This window comes from Dipteris shenzhenensis, chromosome 16 (genome assembly GCF_047967505.1).
Source record: "Dipteris shenzhenensis isolate YYH24624 ecotype China chromosome 16, Dip_SZ_1.0, whole genome shotgun sequence".
Taxonomy (NCBI): Eukaryota; Viridiplantae; Streptophyta; class Polypodiopsida; order Gleicheniales; family Dipteridaceae; genus Dipteris; species Dipteris shenzhenensis.
The window spans coordinates 21,136,418-21,152,659 of record NC_141611.1 but is presented as its reverse complement, the minus strand read 5'-3'; the positions used below and the strand labels follow the sequence as shown (position 1 = coordinate 21,152,659).

At 38.3% G+C, this 16,242-nt stretch overlaps 1 protein-coding gene across 1 annotated transcript; it reads left to right on the top strand.

Annotated features, from left to right (window-relative positions):
* The first annotated feature begins 14,494 nt into the window (after positions 1-14,494).
* On the top strand, positions 14,495-15,993 carry LOC147892678 (small ribosomal subunit protein eS4-like). The gene is made up of 5 exons (XM_087386980.1): positions 14,495-14,635; positions 14,738-14,815; positions 14,901-15,081; positions 15,189-15,286; positions 15,393-15,993. Exons 1-5 carry the CDS (start codon positions 14,633-14,635, stop codon positions 15,825-15,827), a joined length of 795 nt encoding a protein of 264 aa, XP_087243106.1. The 5' UTR covers positions 14,495-14,632; the 3' UTR covers positions 15,828-15,993.
* The last annotated feature ends 249 nt before the right edge of the window (positions 15,994-16,242 follow it).

Genomic DNA, 16,242 nt, shown 5'->3' with positions numbered 1-16,242 from the left:
TCAAATTTGTGAAGTGAAGAACACCATGAATGAACATGCAAAGTTTTTAGACTATGGATTTAGTACTTCATACAAACCAAGCTTGCTGCACACTAGTGTGGTCATTCTACAATAATTATCACATTCTCTAACATATAATTTCTTTGACAATTGTAACTATAAATGCCCATTAAGACAGTCTAACATAGAGAAACCCCAACAAACAGTGGTGCTTCATTCAAGTGATATTACAAAACAAAAAATGATCCAATATCATGCTTGTACACAAAAGTACATTCCCTTGGTTCTGCTACAATATCACGAAGCACCCATGAATTCAAATGGAGGGACGAATATCTAAGTCCAATCAACAACTACAAAAGCTATGTAGGTACACTTTGAGTGCCCTACTCAGTTCGTGAATCAGAAAGGCACATTGCAATGGTGAGTAAACTGTGGGCAAAAGGTCAACTATGAGGAACAACTAGAAAGTAATTGGTGTAGGCATGATTCCAATTCAAGTATCTAGATAAAAATAACCTATTAGAAATCTTGATATCTCATGTAATCCCCTTCACATTCATGGCCTTGCTATTATGGCTGACCCTTACACCAATACACTAGATATCAGAATAATCGACCACTTCTGCACATACTATTGTACTCACAGTCATTGTTCCTATAGTACTACTTTGGAGCTAGGTTTCTCATTGGATTAGGAGTTATAGCCATGCTTAGAGGCTTTGCAATTAAATAAAGTCAGTTGTTTTGGTCACGAACTCTAGCAAGGAGATATTTTGAGGCAAAACATTTGTGCTGGTTGCAAATGCTTGCTCAGAGTACTCTTCCATAATGGAGTGAGGATTCCGTTTGAATTAGTTTGTTGTGTTCTTCTATGGTTGCCCTCATCAACGTTGTACTACTCGACTAATTTATGTATGTCATGCTTTTGCAATAAGTGTTTAGGAGCATCAGAGTGTAGTGTGAGAGTGCTTGTTATTACACATCTATATGTAACATGGCTCATTGAATCTCATAAGCTTGTTGTCCCCAACTGGTGCGATGCTTCAAAGAAAGGGAAGACAATAACATTGTGACTAGATTCAAGATAGAGTGAATTGCATCTTGCAAGGCTATGTGTTTATGACTGCTTTTTGTCTTTACTGCGACTCTATTTTTGCCATTTCATACATTTTGTTTGTGAAGGTATACATGCAGGTGTTGTTCTTTGATAGTGTCATACATAGAGTGAGTTGTATCTCCTGGGATCTTCACTGCAATAGCACTCTGACTATCAGTGAGAATTGGAGGACCCTCCAATGAAAGATGAAGATGATATTTGTGTGACATGCCACATGTATTTGGAAAGATTGTGTTGATACATGCATATGCGTTTGGACTTTTTGTTTGAAAAGCAATAGCCTTTAAGTTTGGAGATGAGAAATAGATGAGTAAGTACTAGAAGAGAGAGTGAACTTCAAGTAGGAGGCCAGGCATTGCAACTCAAGTTGATAGCACAGAGGCCTCACTTGTTGCTGCTGTGCACAATGTGGTTGATGAGACTATGGTTGGAGCTGTTAATGATAATACAAGTCAAAATGAAGCTCCACAACCACAAGTGGATGCAACACCCAATCAAGTTATAGCTATAATGTTTATGGCGGCTTCTTGAGTAGAACAAAGGAGAGCAAAAAATATTGGGAGTGAAATGGGAGATTGATTAATCTATGTGATTGTGTGGAGATGCAAACATTGTAATGAGATGAAATCTAAAAGTGCATGCCGTATAAGGGATCACCTACATGGCTCCACAAACAAATCTATTGGACTTTGCCATGGTGTTGCGGTGATGGCAGCTGCTTGACAATTAAGAGATGAACTACATTCAAGTGGAAAAAGGTAGAAAATAGGATTTTGCCAAGTTATAAGCGATAGTTCCAATGTTGAATTTGCCACGTTTTCAACAAAAGATTATCCTTGAACCATACAAGTTCCCACAAGTAGCGAGACTACTTAGGTCTGTCTCAATATTGTTGGTGTAAGCATGCCTCGATTAGGGAATTGAGAAACATTGGCATCTACATCGTGTAGAATTGAAGTTAGTAGTATGGGTGGAAATCAGACCAAGAGGCAACCATTGATTGTAGAGAGTACTCGGAACCAAGTCCTAGGGATGGCTTGATATGTTCTTAGTCGATCAAATTTGTACTCTAGTAATCCATTGAGTGTGGTTGATAACATTGGCATACAAGATGCATGGAATTGCATCGTGTAGTATAGTGTAGGTTTTATACCTCCTAGTTATAATGTATTGTAGACAACTATATAAGACAAGGCATATGCCCATCACCACAGTATTTTCTAGCTCTTGCATGACATAGGATGCACAATTGTTTCAAATGGATGGACAAATGTAAAAATATGCCCATTGTTGAATGTTATGTACCCTTGATTGTTTATCAAAGGGTATTATTTCTTCCAAGTTAGTATGGAGAATTAAATGGTATTTGCCTAGTAATGCATAATTTTTTAATAATTCTATCAAGAAATTGGAATTAGTTTTACTGAAGTCATAGTTTGACTAACTTGTTTTTTAGCTTGATTCTATGATGGAAATTGGAAATGCCACATTGCTTGATTATGTGATCTACTAGTTAGAAGTCATTGATCAGGTAAAATATTATTGACTTGGAGATGTGGTGGTTATTGTTTTCTACTCCAATACACCACTACTTCGTTAGCTTATAGAAGTTGCATCAATCTCCCCTTCACGAGAAATCACTTTTACCTTTTTCTAAATGCTTCCCTCCCTCTTTTTCCTCTAAGAAGATGCCTTCTCCTTTTGGGTTTTATCATCACCACTTTTCTTTTATCAACTTAGAGGAGATGCAAAGGAGTGTGGAGGACTACATGGAGGTGATGGACATAAGAGGTCTCTACCAAACCTCTCGCTTTCTTATGCTACTTGCTATCCATCTAGGCCTATCACTTCTTGAGTGGTTTTTGTCTCACGTGTGTTCTTGCCTCACTATGGAATGCATGTTTTTTAAAGAATGTGTTGGTCATGTGATTCCCAAGTGCTCTTTCTTTCATGATAACTATTGGGGGCATAGATGGAGGGGACCAAAAAATGTTGTCCTTTAAACAGAACGCTTGTTGTTCCCACAAAATTTCTTGAAAGTAAGTGATTGATGATACCACATCAGACACAAGACACGCTACAAAACACAAAACTACAAGCAATGCACTCATTACAACAACACACAATGCACAACACCTGCAAAAATTGAAAGCCACATATAGCCCATAGTACATAGATGCCACCAACAAGTAACATTTAGAAGCTTTCTTTGTGTTCGCCCAGGTTGTGCAATTGTGTGCTTTCTAGTCTTTTTTGTGGATGTGTTGTTTGAGCTTTATTTGTTTAATGTTTGTATGTTGTGGGTGTGCTAGTGGTCTTTGTGTGATAGGTGTCAATTGTTAAATAAAAGAGTGATATATTCCATTCAAAACAAATCATACAACAGGTGGCAGAGAAAGTACTCTATCCCTAGCCTCAACAATGTGGCAAAAAAGCCATGGAGGTGGTCTAAAATGCCACGACATCCCAAAAGGGGTCAAATGAAAAAATAATGAGCAGTCCCATGTCCTCATAAAGGATATAAGTCTCCCATGAGTTGCCAAAGAGGTGCCTGTACACCGCTCCCATTGACTCCTGAGAGTGAAGATATAGGTGTCAATTGTTTGTCTAGTGCTAGGTGGTGTGTGACTTTAACATGAGTATTTCTTACCAATTACTTGTGAGCTTGTCTTTTTGTTATGTGCTTACATATTTTCTAGGTTGGGTTGGGTTATGCACATTGTTTTCTTTACTTGTGCATCCTCCAACCTCCAAGTTCTTACTTCAAACCTTCTAGTGCATGCTACCTCCATTTGTGGCATTTATAGCTCTATGTTTAGACTCTATATTAACTTTACTTGCAATGGGTCAACTCCTTAATACTTTATATGTCTTTATACTCACATTTGTTGTATTTAAATAGCAACATGATAAACTCATTTAGATGATGGGATTGATTATTTTGCCATACTTTGTTGCCCATTTGTTGTGGCAATCATATGAACAATTGTTTATTTCATGTCTATTATGTCATAATGCCTTGTAGAATTATCCTTGAAATGAAGATTTTGGTAATTTCGACTTGGATTACCCATTAATTATTGAAGCCCTTAAAGGGCCTTTTGTGACTTATATTGACTTGGGAAGTACTAACAACAATATGCTAATTCTGAAAACTTTAAAATAATCGTGTTAATGCTTCAAGGTATTTTTGTCATGATTCTCTAGCCTATGGGAATTGGTGTCCTTATATTAATACTTTAAATCATACCTTGATTCTAGATGTTATTTTGTTATAGTCGAAGTACAAGGAAATCGACTTTAATACCGGGCCTTTTAGGCAAGATCATGGGACCTAGAAAATTTGAAAATTGGGTCCTCTTAACCAAATACTAGTTGGATAAGTACTTTACTATTGGATCCGGTGAATAATGATTGAAGTTTTGATTTTGAGGTGCTAACTCAATATGTAGTAGGTTACTACCCTCGTCCAAAGTCTATGGTATGGGGAACAAGTTCTATATAGAATATGTATGATCTCCTACAAAAATTTTAAATATGCAAGGACAAAATATAAAAATCTAAGGCACCACATCCCTCAAAGCCTAATGCATATATTTTGTCTTAATTGCATATTTTGCATAATATGTAAGACAAGGGGGGGGGGAGGGGGTGTTTATTGGAGTGGGGGGAATTAAGAAAAAGTTAAACTAAATTGTGAGAGCTTACCTCCTCTCAAAATCATGTAAGTTTTTCATGTATAATCCAAATTTCAAGCTATAAAACTTTTAGTATAGAACACAAGCTTACCAATATGACTCAACTTTATTGATGGCATATGTTTTTATGTGTTCCCTGCTCAATATTTTAATTGTTTTTCTTGGTAAATGGAATTAGAACTCTAGGACTTTGATTAAATAAGGATCAAGTCCACTTCTTTTTATAATTCAACATTTATTTATTATTCATTTTTAATTGATTATGTGGAAATTTCTTGGTCATGCATGTGCTCATAGTGTCATAATTTTTGTATTTAATGCATATTTTAAAAAAAAACATCATTTTTAATGGTATGATGTATGGACACTTAGTGCTAGTGTGATTTCTATTGCACATCACATACCACACCAAGTCTCACCTTGGGTAGAGGGATTGCTAAGGTGGGGTGGAAACAGGTGGTTATGTAGCATTGCCAATCTCAACTTGGTCACAAGGTTGCTTGTTGGCTTGCTAATAATGATTTCCTTCTTAGAACTATCAATAGTTTTGTTTTTTTTCTTGGGAAGCTTAAGAGTGGTAAGGGCACTTTTATCATTATTGTCAACTAAGGATACATCATCAATTCTAATCGAGTGTCGTAGTCCTTATAGCATGTACGCAATAGGTAGCAAAGTTAGTATACTTCTTTCTTACTAGAAAAAATGTTTTGATTTGTTATATATAGCTCAAAAGGAGATCATAAGTAGATTAGTATCCCTAGGTTACTCAAAGCATCCTCTTGCCAAGGCCTTTAGTCTTGCCACATAGTTATAGCTATGTTTCACCTTCACCTGCTTGATGGTGTTGAGGAGCTTTAAGGGATCATCCTTCTTACTACTTGTATGGAACCTCGAGTAGGCTTGTATTAAGGTCAGCTTTCTCTTCTGGTGAGATCCATGAACCATTCCAAGGCTTAATCATTGAGGCACACTGATCCTATTTACATCCCCATGAATCTAACTTGGATGAAGTCCTAGATGTATTTGTGAGGTTCTCCTATTCCATAGTATTTTGAAACCAACTCAGCTACAATGAATATACTAGGGCCCAAATATTATTTTCGCTCCTCCAGCTATTGCATCATCATTTTGTCATAGTTTACTCTTTTAATGGTGGGTTGCATAAATAATCCCTTTAGTTGAACATGTTTCCACCATTTCCTCTTCTTCATCCTCAAAAGATCTCAACTCTTAGATTTCTAGATTAAACACTAGAGGAGCTAAATTATATCATTCGATTCTTCTAATTTCCCTATAAAAAATCAAGAAACTTTGCCATGTGAATTGATGTAACCTTAAAGGGAACTTATTGATTTAAAAAAATGTCTACCAATTTGAAGGTGTGGGAAGAGTGAAAAGAAGGTTTTGAAGGTGCAAGAAGAGTTGAAATGAGAGAAACAAAAGTGACATTGAGCTTATTATAAGCTGAGGGTCCCTTCACCCTTCAATTTTGTCCAAACTTTCAAAGCGAGCACAATGAAATAGCTCTAGAGAAACCAAGTGGATCCAATGAAGGTTAAAAATAGTAAAAGTTGTCAAGATTCAAGAAGGATTTGTCTATTGCTTAGGTGATGAAAAGATGTTCAACACTCACAGTAACTCCATGGGTGAAGGTTTGTATGCGAAAAGTGGTGCACCCAAGCACGTGAAATCAATGCACTCACAAATGAATTATTGCATCATGGAAATGCCAATCAATGGCTACAATGCATGGACTGAAAGTGCAACCACGTGCTACAAATAACAATGTATTCACATGCTACACACAACAATGAATCCACATACTTAGCCTAGTCTAAAATGACATGAGGGGGTGTGTACCCTTTGACCTCTCAAAAGGGCCAATGTTAAGATTAAGCCTCCCACGTAGCACAGAGTGTGTCCAATCATAGTGCATTAACATACATGCACAGATGCAATACTCAAATCTAATTGTTTGCCTGAGACTGGGTGAGGTGGTGAATGTATGCCTATGTGAGTGCAAAGCCACATAAGTTAGTGATATAGTCCCACGAGATGCCCATTCCCTCGTTCCATGATGCATCAGTATGCCACTTCATGTGGCCCTTTAAAAACCTCTACCCATCTACCAATGAAATACTCTCATACATAGTCTACCTAGGTCTAAATACCACTTTATTGAACTTTATTAGAAATCATTTAGAAAAAGCATGTTATGATCAACTGTTTAGACTTGAAACTTTAAATTTGCCATTACAAACTTCAATACTTATCATGAACTTCAATAAAATACGTCAGAAGCACATACTGATAGCTCCATCCATTCATACATCTCATCTAACCTAATGTTGAGTTATGGACTTAACTATATATAGACATACTTAACACTTATGAACCTTCATATCTATGTGACTAATGGCTTTCCATATCCATATGTCTCATGACTTTCGATATCCCTTCTAAAGAGACTAATGCTAATACTTAGGATTTTCGTCTAGCACATGTGGTGGGTAGGATTTGAAAATCCTACACATGAACCCACTGACTTCCTTGCCAAAATATAACAGGATCATGCCGATGTTGTGCACATAATCAGTACCTCGTTAGATTATATAATATGAATATATAGATCCATGCATTGAGAATCCAATTTGCACTCCAAGCACATGGAGTGATCCATGTCAAATTGCTATATGGTCATTTGCATGATGCATCATATGCTGAAAATAGCCTATCACCATCTATGTCAATGTAGATCCTTCATTGTCACAAACATGTACCCAAAATGGCATACCACCAAGAAAATGTGTCAATGAAGCATGCAATAAAAGACCATATAACCATGCTAAGTGGGATCTAAACAATTGCATAAAGAAAATAAGGATCATTGGATTGTGATTTTTTGAAATCAGTCCACCTAAAATTTGATTTTTTGTCTTCCTGAAATCTGACTTTTTAGCCTTCCTGAAATTTGACTCTTGAAAATTTCTCCTAGGTTACTTGAAATATTTTAAGAGTAAAATTGATTCTTTGTTCTTTGACCTGGGAATCTATTTATCTAAGTTAAAAGGCTAAATTTGAAACATATCCAAATTAGGGAAGTAAACATGAACTCCTAACATCGAATTTTCTTGATTCAAGTTGAATGATATGAACCATCCTACCTACATCAAAACTTGAAAATTTCTCTAAGTTTGTTAACAAATACTTCAAATCATTGTTAAATTACCTTTCCACCTATACATTGAATTTGGCAATTTTAAGATCTTCTCTTGAACCCCATTTCAAATACTATAATTCATCTCTTTAGTTATGAAACTTTTGTTGAAATATCCAAGATGGGATCTCTCTTTTTGAATGATAGCTCGAATATCAATTGAATTTTTTGACCTTTTCGTGTCTAAACAACTTCTCTCTTGGTCTTTATCTACTGTTACTTTCCTCATTTTGACTTCACCTTGAATGTGATACTCCTACATGATTAGATCATCATCCATCTCAAAAATAGGCAAATAATCCATCTTTGGGAACTACTCTTCCTCATCATCCTCAACTTCATCTAACATATTTATCCCCTTTCTGAAAGTAACATTAAAATTATTGGTCTGATAAACTTTGGAGGTGAAATTGTGTCTAATTTTTTGTTACCAACTTTACTTTCAAATTTCTTCCATTTTCTTAGGAGAATACAATAACTGATTGGAAAGTAGTGATGATCAAGTTGGTTTTTGACGTTCGATGGTGACAAGTGAGTGTCTTACAGTGTCTTACAGGTGGTGGGTTGCATCGATGTGGACAAAGAGAAGGGGAAGCAAAGTTTAGGGTTCAGGAATTGCACCTATTGATGTTTTTACGTTTTTCAAAAATGTAAAGGCATTGCATGAACCACCACAAGAGAGGGTCACATCTGAAGTGTACCATATTTTTTTGTTTCGTGAATTGTAGGAGTCTTGATGTATTTGTGTTATTAGATTGGTAGTTAATATTGAAGTCTCCTATAGTGTATGTGTCAATATGGTTTGGTATTTTGTTGTATAGAGTTTGCAATATTTCAATGAGGGTGGTTGTTTTTGTTTGTGGAGACTTGTACACGTTTATTATGGCTACTTCTTTGGTGGGTTGTATTTATAGTGTTGTGAGTAGCCATTCACATCCATGCATGAAAACACCGGGATGTGTGCATGATTTTGATGTTCTTTTTGAAGTACGTGCTAAGGCCTAAACCTTGCATTGTTGTGATGTTGTAAAACCTAGGTAATGTAACATCATTTGTTGAGTCAACATGGGTTTCTTGAAGGCACAATATTTGTTGACTCAACATGGGTTTCTTGAAGGCACAATATTGTTGCATCCATGATGGCTTGAGAATGTAGGATATCTTCTTTATGGTTGCGAAAAGACCTGGTGTTTAAACTTTGTACTGTGCTTGCAATGTTGTTTGGGTGTGCAAGAGAGGGTTGTTCAAAAGGGCACAAACATTGCGATTGCAAGCATTGTATTTCATGCTGAACTGCTAGGTTAACTTTTATGTTTTGTGTCTCAATTTCACGTAGCAGGTACATATTTTTTGATTTCTATATTCGTGACAAAGCTGTGTAAACAAGACCATGTGTTTTTATGTTTGATGTGTCAAAGGCGAGGGATTCCATGGTCAATCCTTGCGAACAATGTATTGTTCTTACTGATGCATGTTGTAACGCGAATTGTGTTCTACAAGCACTATTTAAATGGTTATTCCCAAATTGGAAATCTCTTGTTAGTGTAGTATGGGCATCTAATTGGTCAATGTTCCAGTGTTGTGTAAGGGCCTATTCTCAGAACAGGCTTTGATGCCAGTTTTGGAATCGTTGAATTCAATCCAGATTATTGGAGGTTTCTTATTGAGATTCAACCCTCTGAAGAATATCCATGAATCTTTCATAGGGCTTGCTTGGCACAAGTCATTGGACAATGGAATGTCAATTCCAACAAATGGCATGTCATGCTTATGCTTAATCTCACACATGCGCATATCAGCAATGATAAATGTGTTTAGTCCCACTAGTGAAATTTCATCGATAGCCACTAAGTCAACGTTTTGGTAGAGAGCAGAAAGAGTTGGTAGTTCCTTTGCCAAAAGGGTTGTGTAATTGTTTGTTAACAATGGTAGGTGGAGGGTTGCACGTATGGTTCTCCCACCAAACCCTTGTGCTGCTTTTCTAGTATATGCCAAAAGAAGAACTCTTGGTAGCTCAGCGTCTGCAGTTTCTTTGTGTGAGTATATTCGTTGCAATGAGCATGATTTAAATGTTTTTCCAAAACCTGCATTCCTAGAAATGAACAAATTGATTTTTTCACGTGGCCTTACTCTTTTTTTCAATAAGATATCGTTAATTATGGCATGTTGGTTGGAGTTTGTTTGTCATAGCATACTGTAGTACAAGTGGTTGGGCAAATTATGGTTTACACATTGTTGTTTGCACATTATTTGGTTTTTGTTATACTTGACTTGCATCTCTTTGTTGAGGTCAAAATTTTCAATGATTGTATTTTCTGTTGTGCTTTGATTTAATGTGGAGGTTGCAATAGATTTGTTGGTAGAGGACAATTCTGGGTAGGAGAGCATTTTGTTGAATAGGCCCTCATTATATTTGATTATTTTAGCGATTGCAGTGTACATGTCATGCCAAGTTGGGAATGCATCATTTAGTGAGTGTTTAGCGGGGAGGAATGGCAAGTATAGTAAGCACCTCTCTTTGTAGTGTTCTTCTGGTTTTGTGTTAATGTTGAAGTTGTTGAAACGTATTATTTTTTTGTGTTTTCTTGCTCGTGCAATACCGTTTTAATAGTGAACAAAGGATGCCAAACAAGTTTGGTTCAAGTGGTGGCTTGATTGACATAATCCAAAATAATGTCGACAAAGAAGATATCCGTGCTTATTAGGTCCAACTTTTGAAGTTCTGATCATCTTTTTAAAAGCAACGTTCGTTCTTTTGCAATGCTCATGTTTGTGTAAGTAACTTCTCTCATTACAGTAGTAAGGAGTAGTGAAAGGCAAAGTTATACTGCTTGTTGTGCGGTGATATGTTGAGTGTCGAGTATTGCATTTCTAACTCTTCAAATGCGCTCATTTGCAAGAGTGTTGTTTTGGACACTATATGTGATAGCTTCTTTGACTGCATCATTTGTCTCTCTGTCAATTTTAGTTATGAAAGATGTATAGTATGAGATTGCTTCACAAGGGTTTATGACAAATTGGATGTCTGTGTTTGCCTCCCACTATTTCAAGATGATGACGTTGAATTTATATGGATTCATGTCTTTCGGGTGTCCCTTTAAGAATATCGTAGGTTGGTGAATGCTACTTTGCAAGGCAAGGATATATTCTTCTTCCACCATGTGTATCTTTCCTAGAAATGTGTCATAATCCATCATTATTGTTTGTTTTTCTGATAAGATAATCGATATTGTCATGAAGTGGTTTTTTGGGGAATGTTTTGTAGGGGGAGTATATGAGTTTGCCCCATGGGTGGTCGCAGAAAACCAAAGTGGCAGTTTTGTTTTGCAAGTCTTCTTATGTCAGTGTGGCTGTATGCCTTTTAGGATTGGTCTTAATTTTGAGATATTTATTGTAATGTGCTTTGTCTACATACTGTTCGAGCTCGCCATCACTACATTGTCCATAGGTTGGTGCATTGACATTCCATAATAAGCTATGATCATGTTGGCTTCCTTGGTTTTGGAATTCGGTATCAAAAAAGAAATCCCTCACTGTCCCTAGGATAGTACTGTCTCATTGTTCCGTTGCCCTATTTTCATACCTTAAATGACTTGTTTGTTAGCACATATAAAACCAAAACAATCACCAAAGTTGTCATGGAGATTTTCAAGTAGCCATACATGACAGCTTTTTTGATGGCCTCTCTTTTCAAGTAGCCATACATGACAGCTTTTTTCAAGTAGCCATACATGACAGATTTTCAAGTTGCGAACAAGTTGGATATTGCACAGCTTTTTTGATGGCCTCTCTTTGTTTTGTAAAATCTTTTGTATCTTTGGTGGCAATATCAATCTTATTCTGAGATGTTGGGGTGATGACTTTGTTGTTTAAGATATAGTCTTGTAATATGTCCAACAATGCCTCGTAGTCATACATTAGATAGAATGTTGATAAACAAGTGAGGATGTCAGTATTAGAAGGGTTGTTCTTTATAAAGTCAATGTTCATTTCTAGGTTGTATGAGCTAAGGCCAGGTATCAAGTCCATTTTCACTTGTTTTTTTAAAAATAAAAGTAGTTGTGTTCTTCCTTGTTGTGCTTTTGAAGGTGTTTTTTTTTGTAAACAACAATAGTATGTGTTTTTGAAGTATTTTGTTAAGTAATGCAGAATCTAGAAGCCCATAAAAACACGAGCTTTATTTACAATGGGAACCATGCACTATGGAAATAGCAAGCAACTATTGTAGTAGCCCTACCTACTTTGCTTGTTGGCATTGATTAGAAAATGAACTTTGAAATTGCATGCCAACGTATAACCAGAAATAGCGACCATGTGTCAAGTACTAAATTTGAACTAGGTACTATTTAATTTCGTAGAAGACAATGGGAAAAAAACATGCTTGCTTCTCCAAAATAAACGCTATTCATTGTTTATTTTTGATTCGCTGTCCTCCTCTATAATGGGTGGCTTAATCTCCATCTCTATCTTGCATCACATGTGCAAAAGACAACCTTTCTTCCGTATCTCTTTGCGGACTACCTAGAATACGTTGCACACACTTAGTTAAGAGGGTGCAAGTTTTACAGCCAAAAAACCCCTTAAAAGGCAAGTGTTCACCTTCAGCATATGCTTCTTCTGCGGCTACGTAAAAAGCAGTCCTTAATGTCTTCTTCGTATTTTTTTTGATAGGGGAATTCTTGAGCAAGCTTCCATCTTTTGCGGGTGTTGATTGAAGGGGCAAATTCACCGTTAGAACTGGAGTAGGTGTCAATGTTTTCAACAAACAAGCATGAGAAATAGAAACAAAATCCTTCTCCGCCAATTCACGGACATCCTTCGTAATAATTCATGCACAAAATCAGGCTTATTTATACTGTTTTAACGTGGTAGGAAAATTATACAGCTTGATCCAAAAAATTCGTTAGCTCTAATCTGAACCATAACGACGATAACGTGTGCTGACCACACCAGAGGAAGAACGTTCTATGCCAAACAAATTTATGCATTAGAGAAAGAGGCGAACAAAGTTGTAATCAATGTTGGAAGCGAATCACGTGCTAAAGCTATCCTCACCCGAACCAAATGGTTTGCACTATAACAGCCAAACAAAGAAGGAAAGAACAATGATTTTGGGATGATAAGCAAAGCAGAGATGGATCATGGAGTTTCGAAACATGACAGTTCCAAAAAACGTAGGGATGAGCGACGGAAACAATCACTCAAACATTATCGATGATGCAACTGAATAAATCAAGGTGGAGAGCATGATGCAAGGTCCTTAGTATCATAATAGGGCAGGCAATATTCAAGTAGACATGATATGTTTTTTTGCATGTAAACAACACACAAACCTACTTCGTGCGGTCAACCAACAGAGTCTCCCCTATTCGCTTTATACGAACAGTCTAAAACAAGGGCGTTGGGGAACTTCAAACAGCACAGTGCGAGCAAAAGTACTTGTGTAAGCACAAGTATGTATATCAAGCACTTGTTAGGCATAGCTTGCGCACAACTTGAAATGTGCCAGCATGAGGGCAACCACTGAGAATAGCACGACACAAAATCATAAAGAAAAGCACCTTCATTGGTCGATTTGTCTTTTGCGTCTCCACGATCCACGGTTTTCTTTTTTCCCTCGACAATCCTGTCGCTGTCAGCGTTGTGCTTGTCGGTGGCTTCTGCGATTTCACAAAAAAGAATAGCGCATGGAACATGTAAAAAAACGCATGATTATCTTACAAACACTCATGCGAAAGACCACAGGAAAACATATGTTGGAGATGAGATGTTGCTTCGTCAAGATAGCCATGCTCATCATGTATGTAGAAAGTTGAAAAGGAAAAATGAGAATTTGAAACATCGAAACAACGAAATGGACAACGACAAAGGTGAAGACCTCTTTTGAATTGGCTCTCCGGATAGCTGCTCCTCATCTTCACGAGCCATTTCTATAGAGAGTCTCCACAGTGCTGCACATCCACAGCATATACACTCCAGCTTCGACAATGGACGGTCTTTTGTAGACGTGAAGTAGAATGTGATGATAGTTCACGCAAGTGCGCGTGGGTGCTCCATGTCGTCACTAAAATTGGCGACGGTCCTATGACTGTGCATGGCGCTCAGAAAAGAGCCTCTCGCATGGTGACAGGCGAAGAGGGGCTGGTGCGTGGGCACGTGTCCATTGCATGGGGCGCACTGGAAGGCGATGCTAATCTTGCCACGCATCATGGCACGTGCAAGGCAAGCCAAACGGTTGAGGCCTTGGAAGGCTCATGCACGTGGTGCAAGCTTATTGGCCCCATAATGATACAACGTGCATGAATATTGCACAAGAAAATGTTTTTTGAGTTGGCGCAAACCCTCAACAAAGGCCTACAACCTAAAGGCAGGCACTAGATCCCCCGAGGGTCAAACCGCAAGGCGGTTAAGACCGGGGGTGAGAAAGGGGAGACGGGGTTAACAAGGGAGGGTTAGGGTTTTTCCATCATCATCATCATCTTCTTCTTCATAGAGAGTGTTCTGCATAGAGCTTGGTCTCTTTTTCACGCGGGGAGCTCGAAGCAGCCTCTCCCTACAGCACCACAACCCTACGGAGCTTCGTCGGTAGCTCCAATCATGGTGATCCTTCTCCCCTTGCTCTCCTCTCTCCTTTCCATCCCTTTCCCTGCTTGTCCTTTCCATGCTTTTCTCGACTCACCTCTTTCCTTGCCCGATTTGCAGGCTCGCGGCCTCAAGAAGCATCTTAAACGCCTCAATGCCCCTCGCCACTGGATGCTCGACAAGCTCGGTGGTGCCTTTGTAAGCTTTCTCCTCTTCTCGGTCCTGTCATGGTTTACCCTCCCCCCCGGCTTCCAGGTTTACTTCGGTTTGCTCCCTCCTGCAGGCCCCCAAGCCCTCTGCTGGTCCTCACAAGACCAGGGAGTGCTTGCCGCTCGTCGTGTTGCTTAGGAACCGCCTCAAGTACGCCCTTACATATCGTGAGGTGATCGCCATCGTTATGCAACGTTTGATATCCGTGGATGGCAAGGTTCGCACGGACAAGTGCTATCCTGCGGGATTTATGGGTAAGTGCTAGTCCGCGTTCGGCTCTTGATTCCTGAAAACTTGGAGCTCTCCTTTGATGATTTATGATGAGCTGCATTCACTGTTTACAGTCGTTTGCCATTTTCAGATGTCGTATCGATTGCGAAAACCGGTGAAAGCTTCCGCCTGCTCTATGATAGTAAGGGAAGGTTTACCTTGCACTCTATCAGCCCAGAAGAATCTAAGGTACGCCGTCAAGCTGACGTTTTCCCCTCCCCCCTTAACCGCATAGTGTTGGGTCAACTGCTTTTTTAATTGTTTAGAATCTAAACAGTGACTACTGTTACCACAGTATAAGCTCTGCAAGGTGCGAGCCGCAAGCTGTGGGGACAAGGGCATTCCTTATATCACAACTTACGATGGTCGCACGATCAGGTACCCTGATCCTTTGATCAAAGCTAATGATACAATTAAGATCGAACTTGAAACAGGGAAGGTGGTTGAGTTTATAAAATTCGACCTTGGGAACATAGTTATGGTCACTGGAGGTCGCAACAGAGGAAGAATTGGTATCATTAAGCATCGTGAGAAGCATAAGGGTAGTTTTGAAATCATTCACGTGCAAGATGCTGCCGGACAAGAGTTTGCTACTCGTTTGGGCAATGTGTTTACCATCGGAAAAGGTAACAAACCATGGGTAACGCTTCCTAGAGGCAAAGGTATTAAGTTGTCTATCGTAGAGGAAGCAAAAAAACGAGCCGGTGCATTGAAATCAACAGCAGCCTGAGTTATGAGCGGTTACCAGTTGTGGCCATTGATCACCGAGTGCTTAGAGTAGTCTTAAAGCTGCAAGCAGCTACCTACATCTTTTTGACTCTTTAAGTTTCACACGAGGGAGTGTTCTCTGAAAGTGTATGTCACTATTAATTTTGATTTTGCCAATCCTTCCGTTCCTGTGATTATGATTCTGAATACTTCTTCATATTGATCTTGATAGAGATTGACTCTTCTTACAATACCTTTAAAACTTGTCTGGGTATGTAAAGACTTCGAGCTTTCATAGTGGTATATTTTAAAATGAGCATGATTTTCCAGCCTGCTAATGGTTTTCGTCGTCTTAAAGATTATTGGTACTGTAGGTAATGTGCCAAAAAATGTGATCTTCAGGGGCTAACTCTAAAGTGGAAATGCTGTTTCCCTTA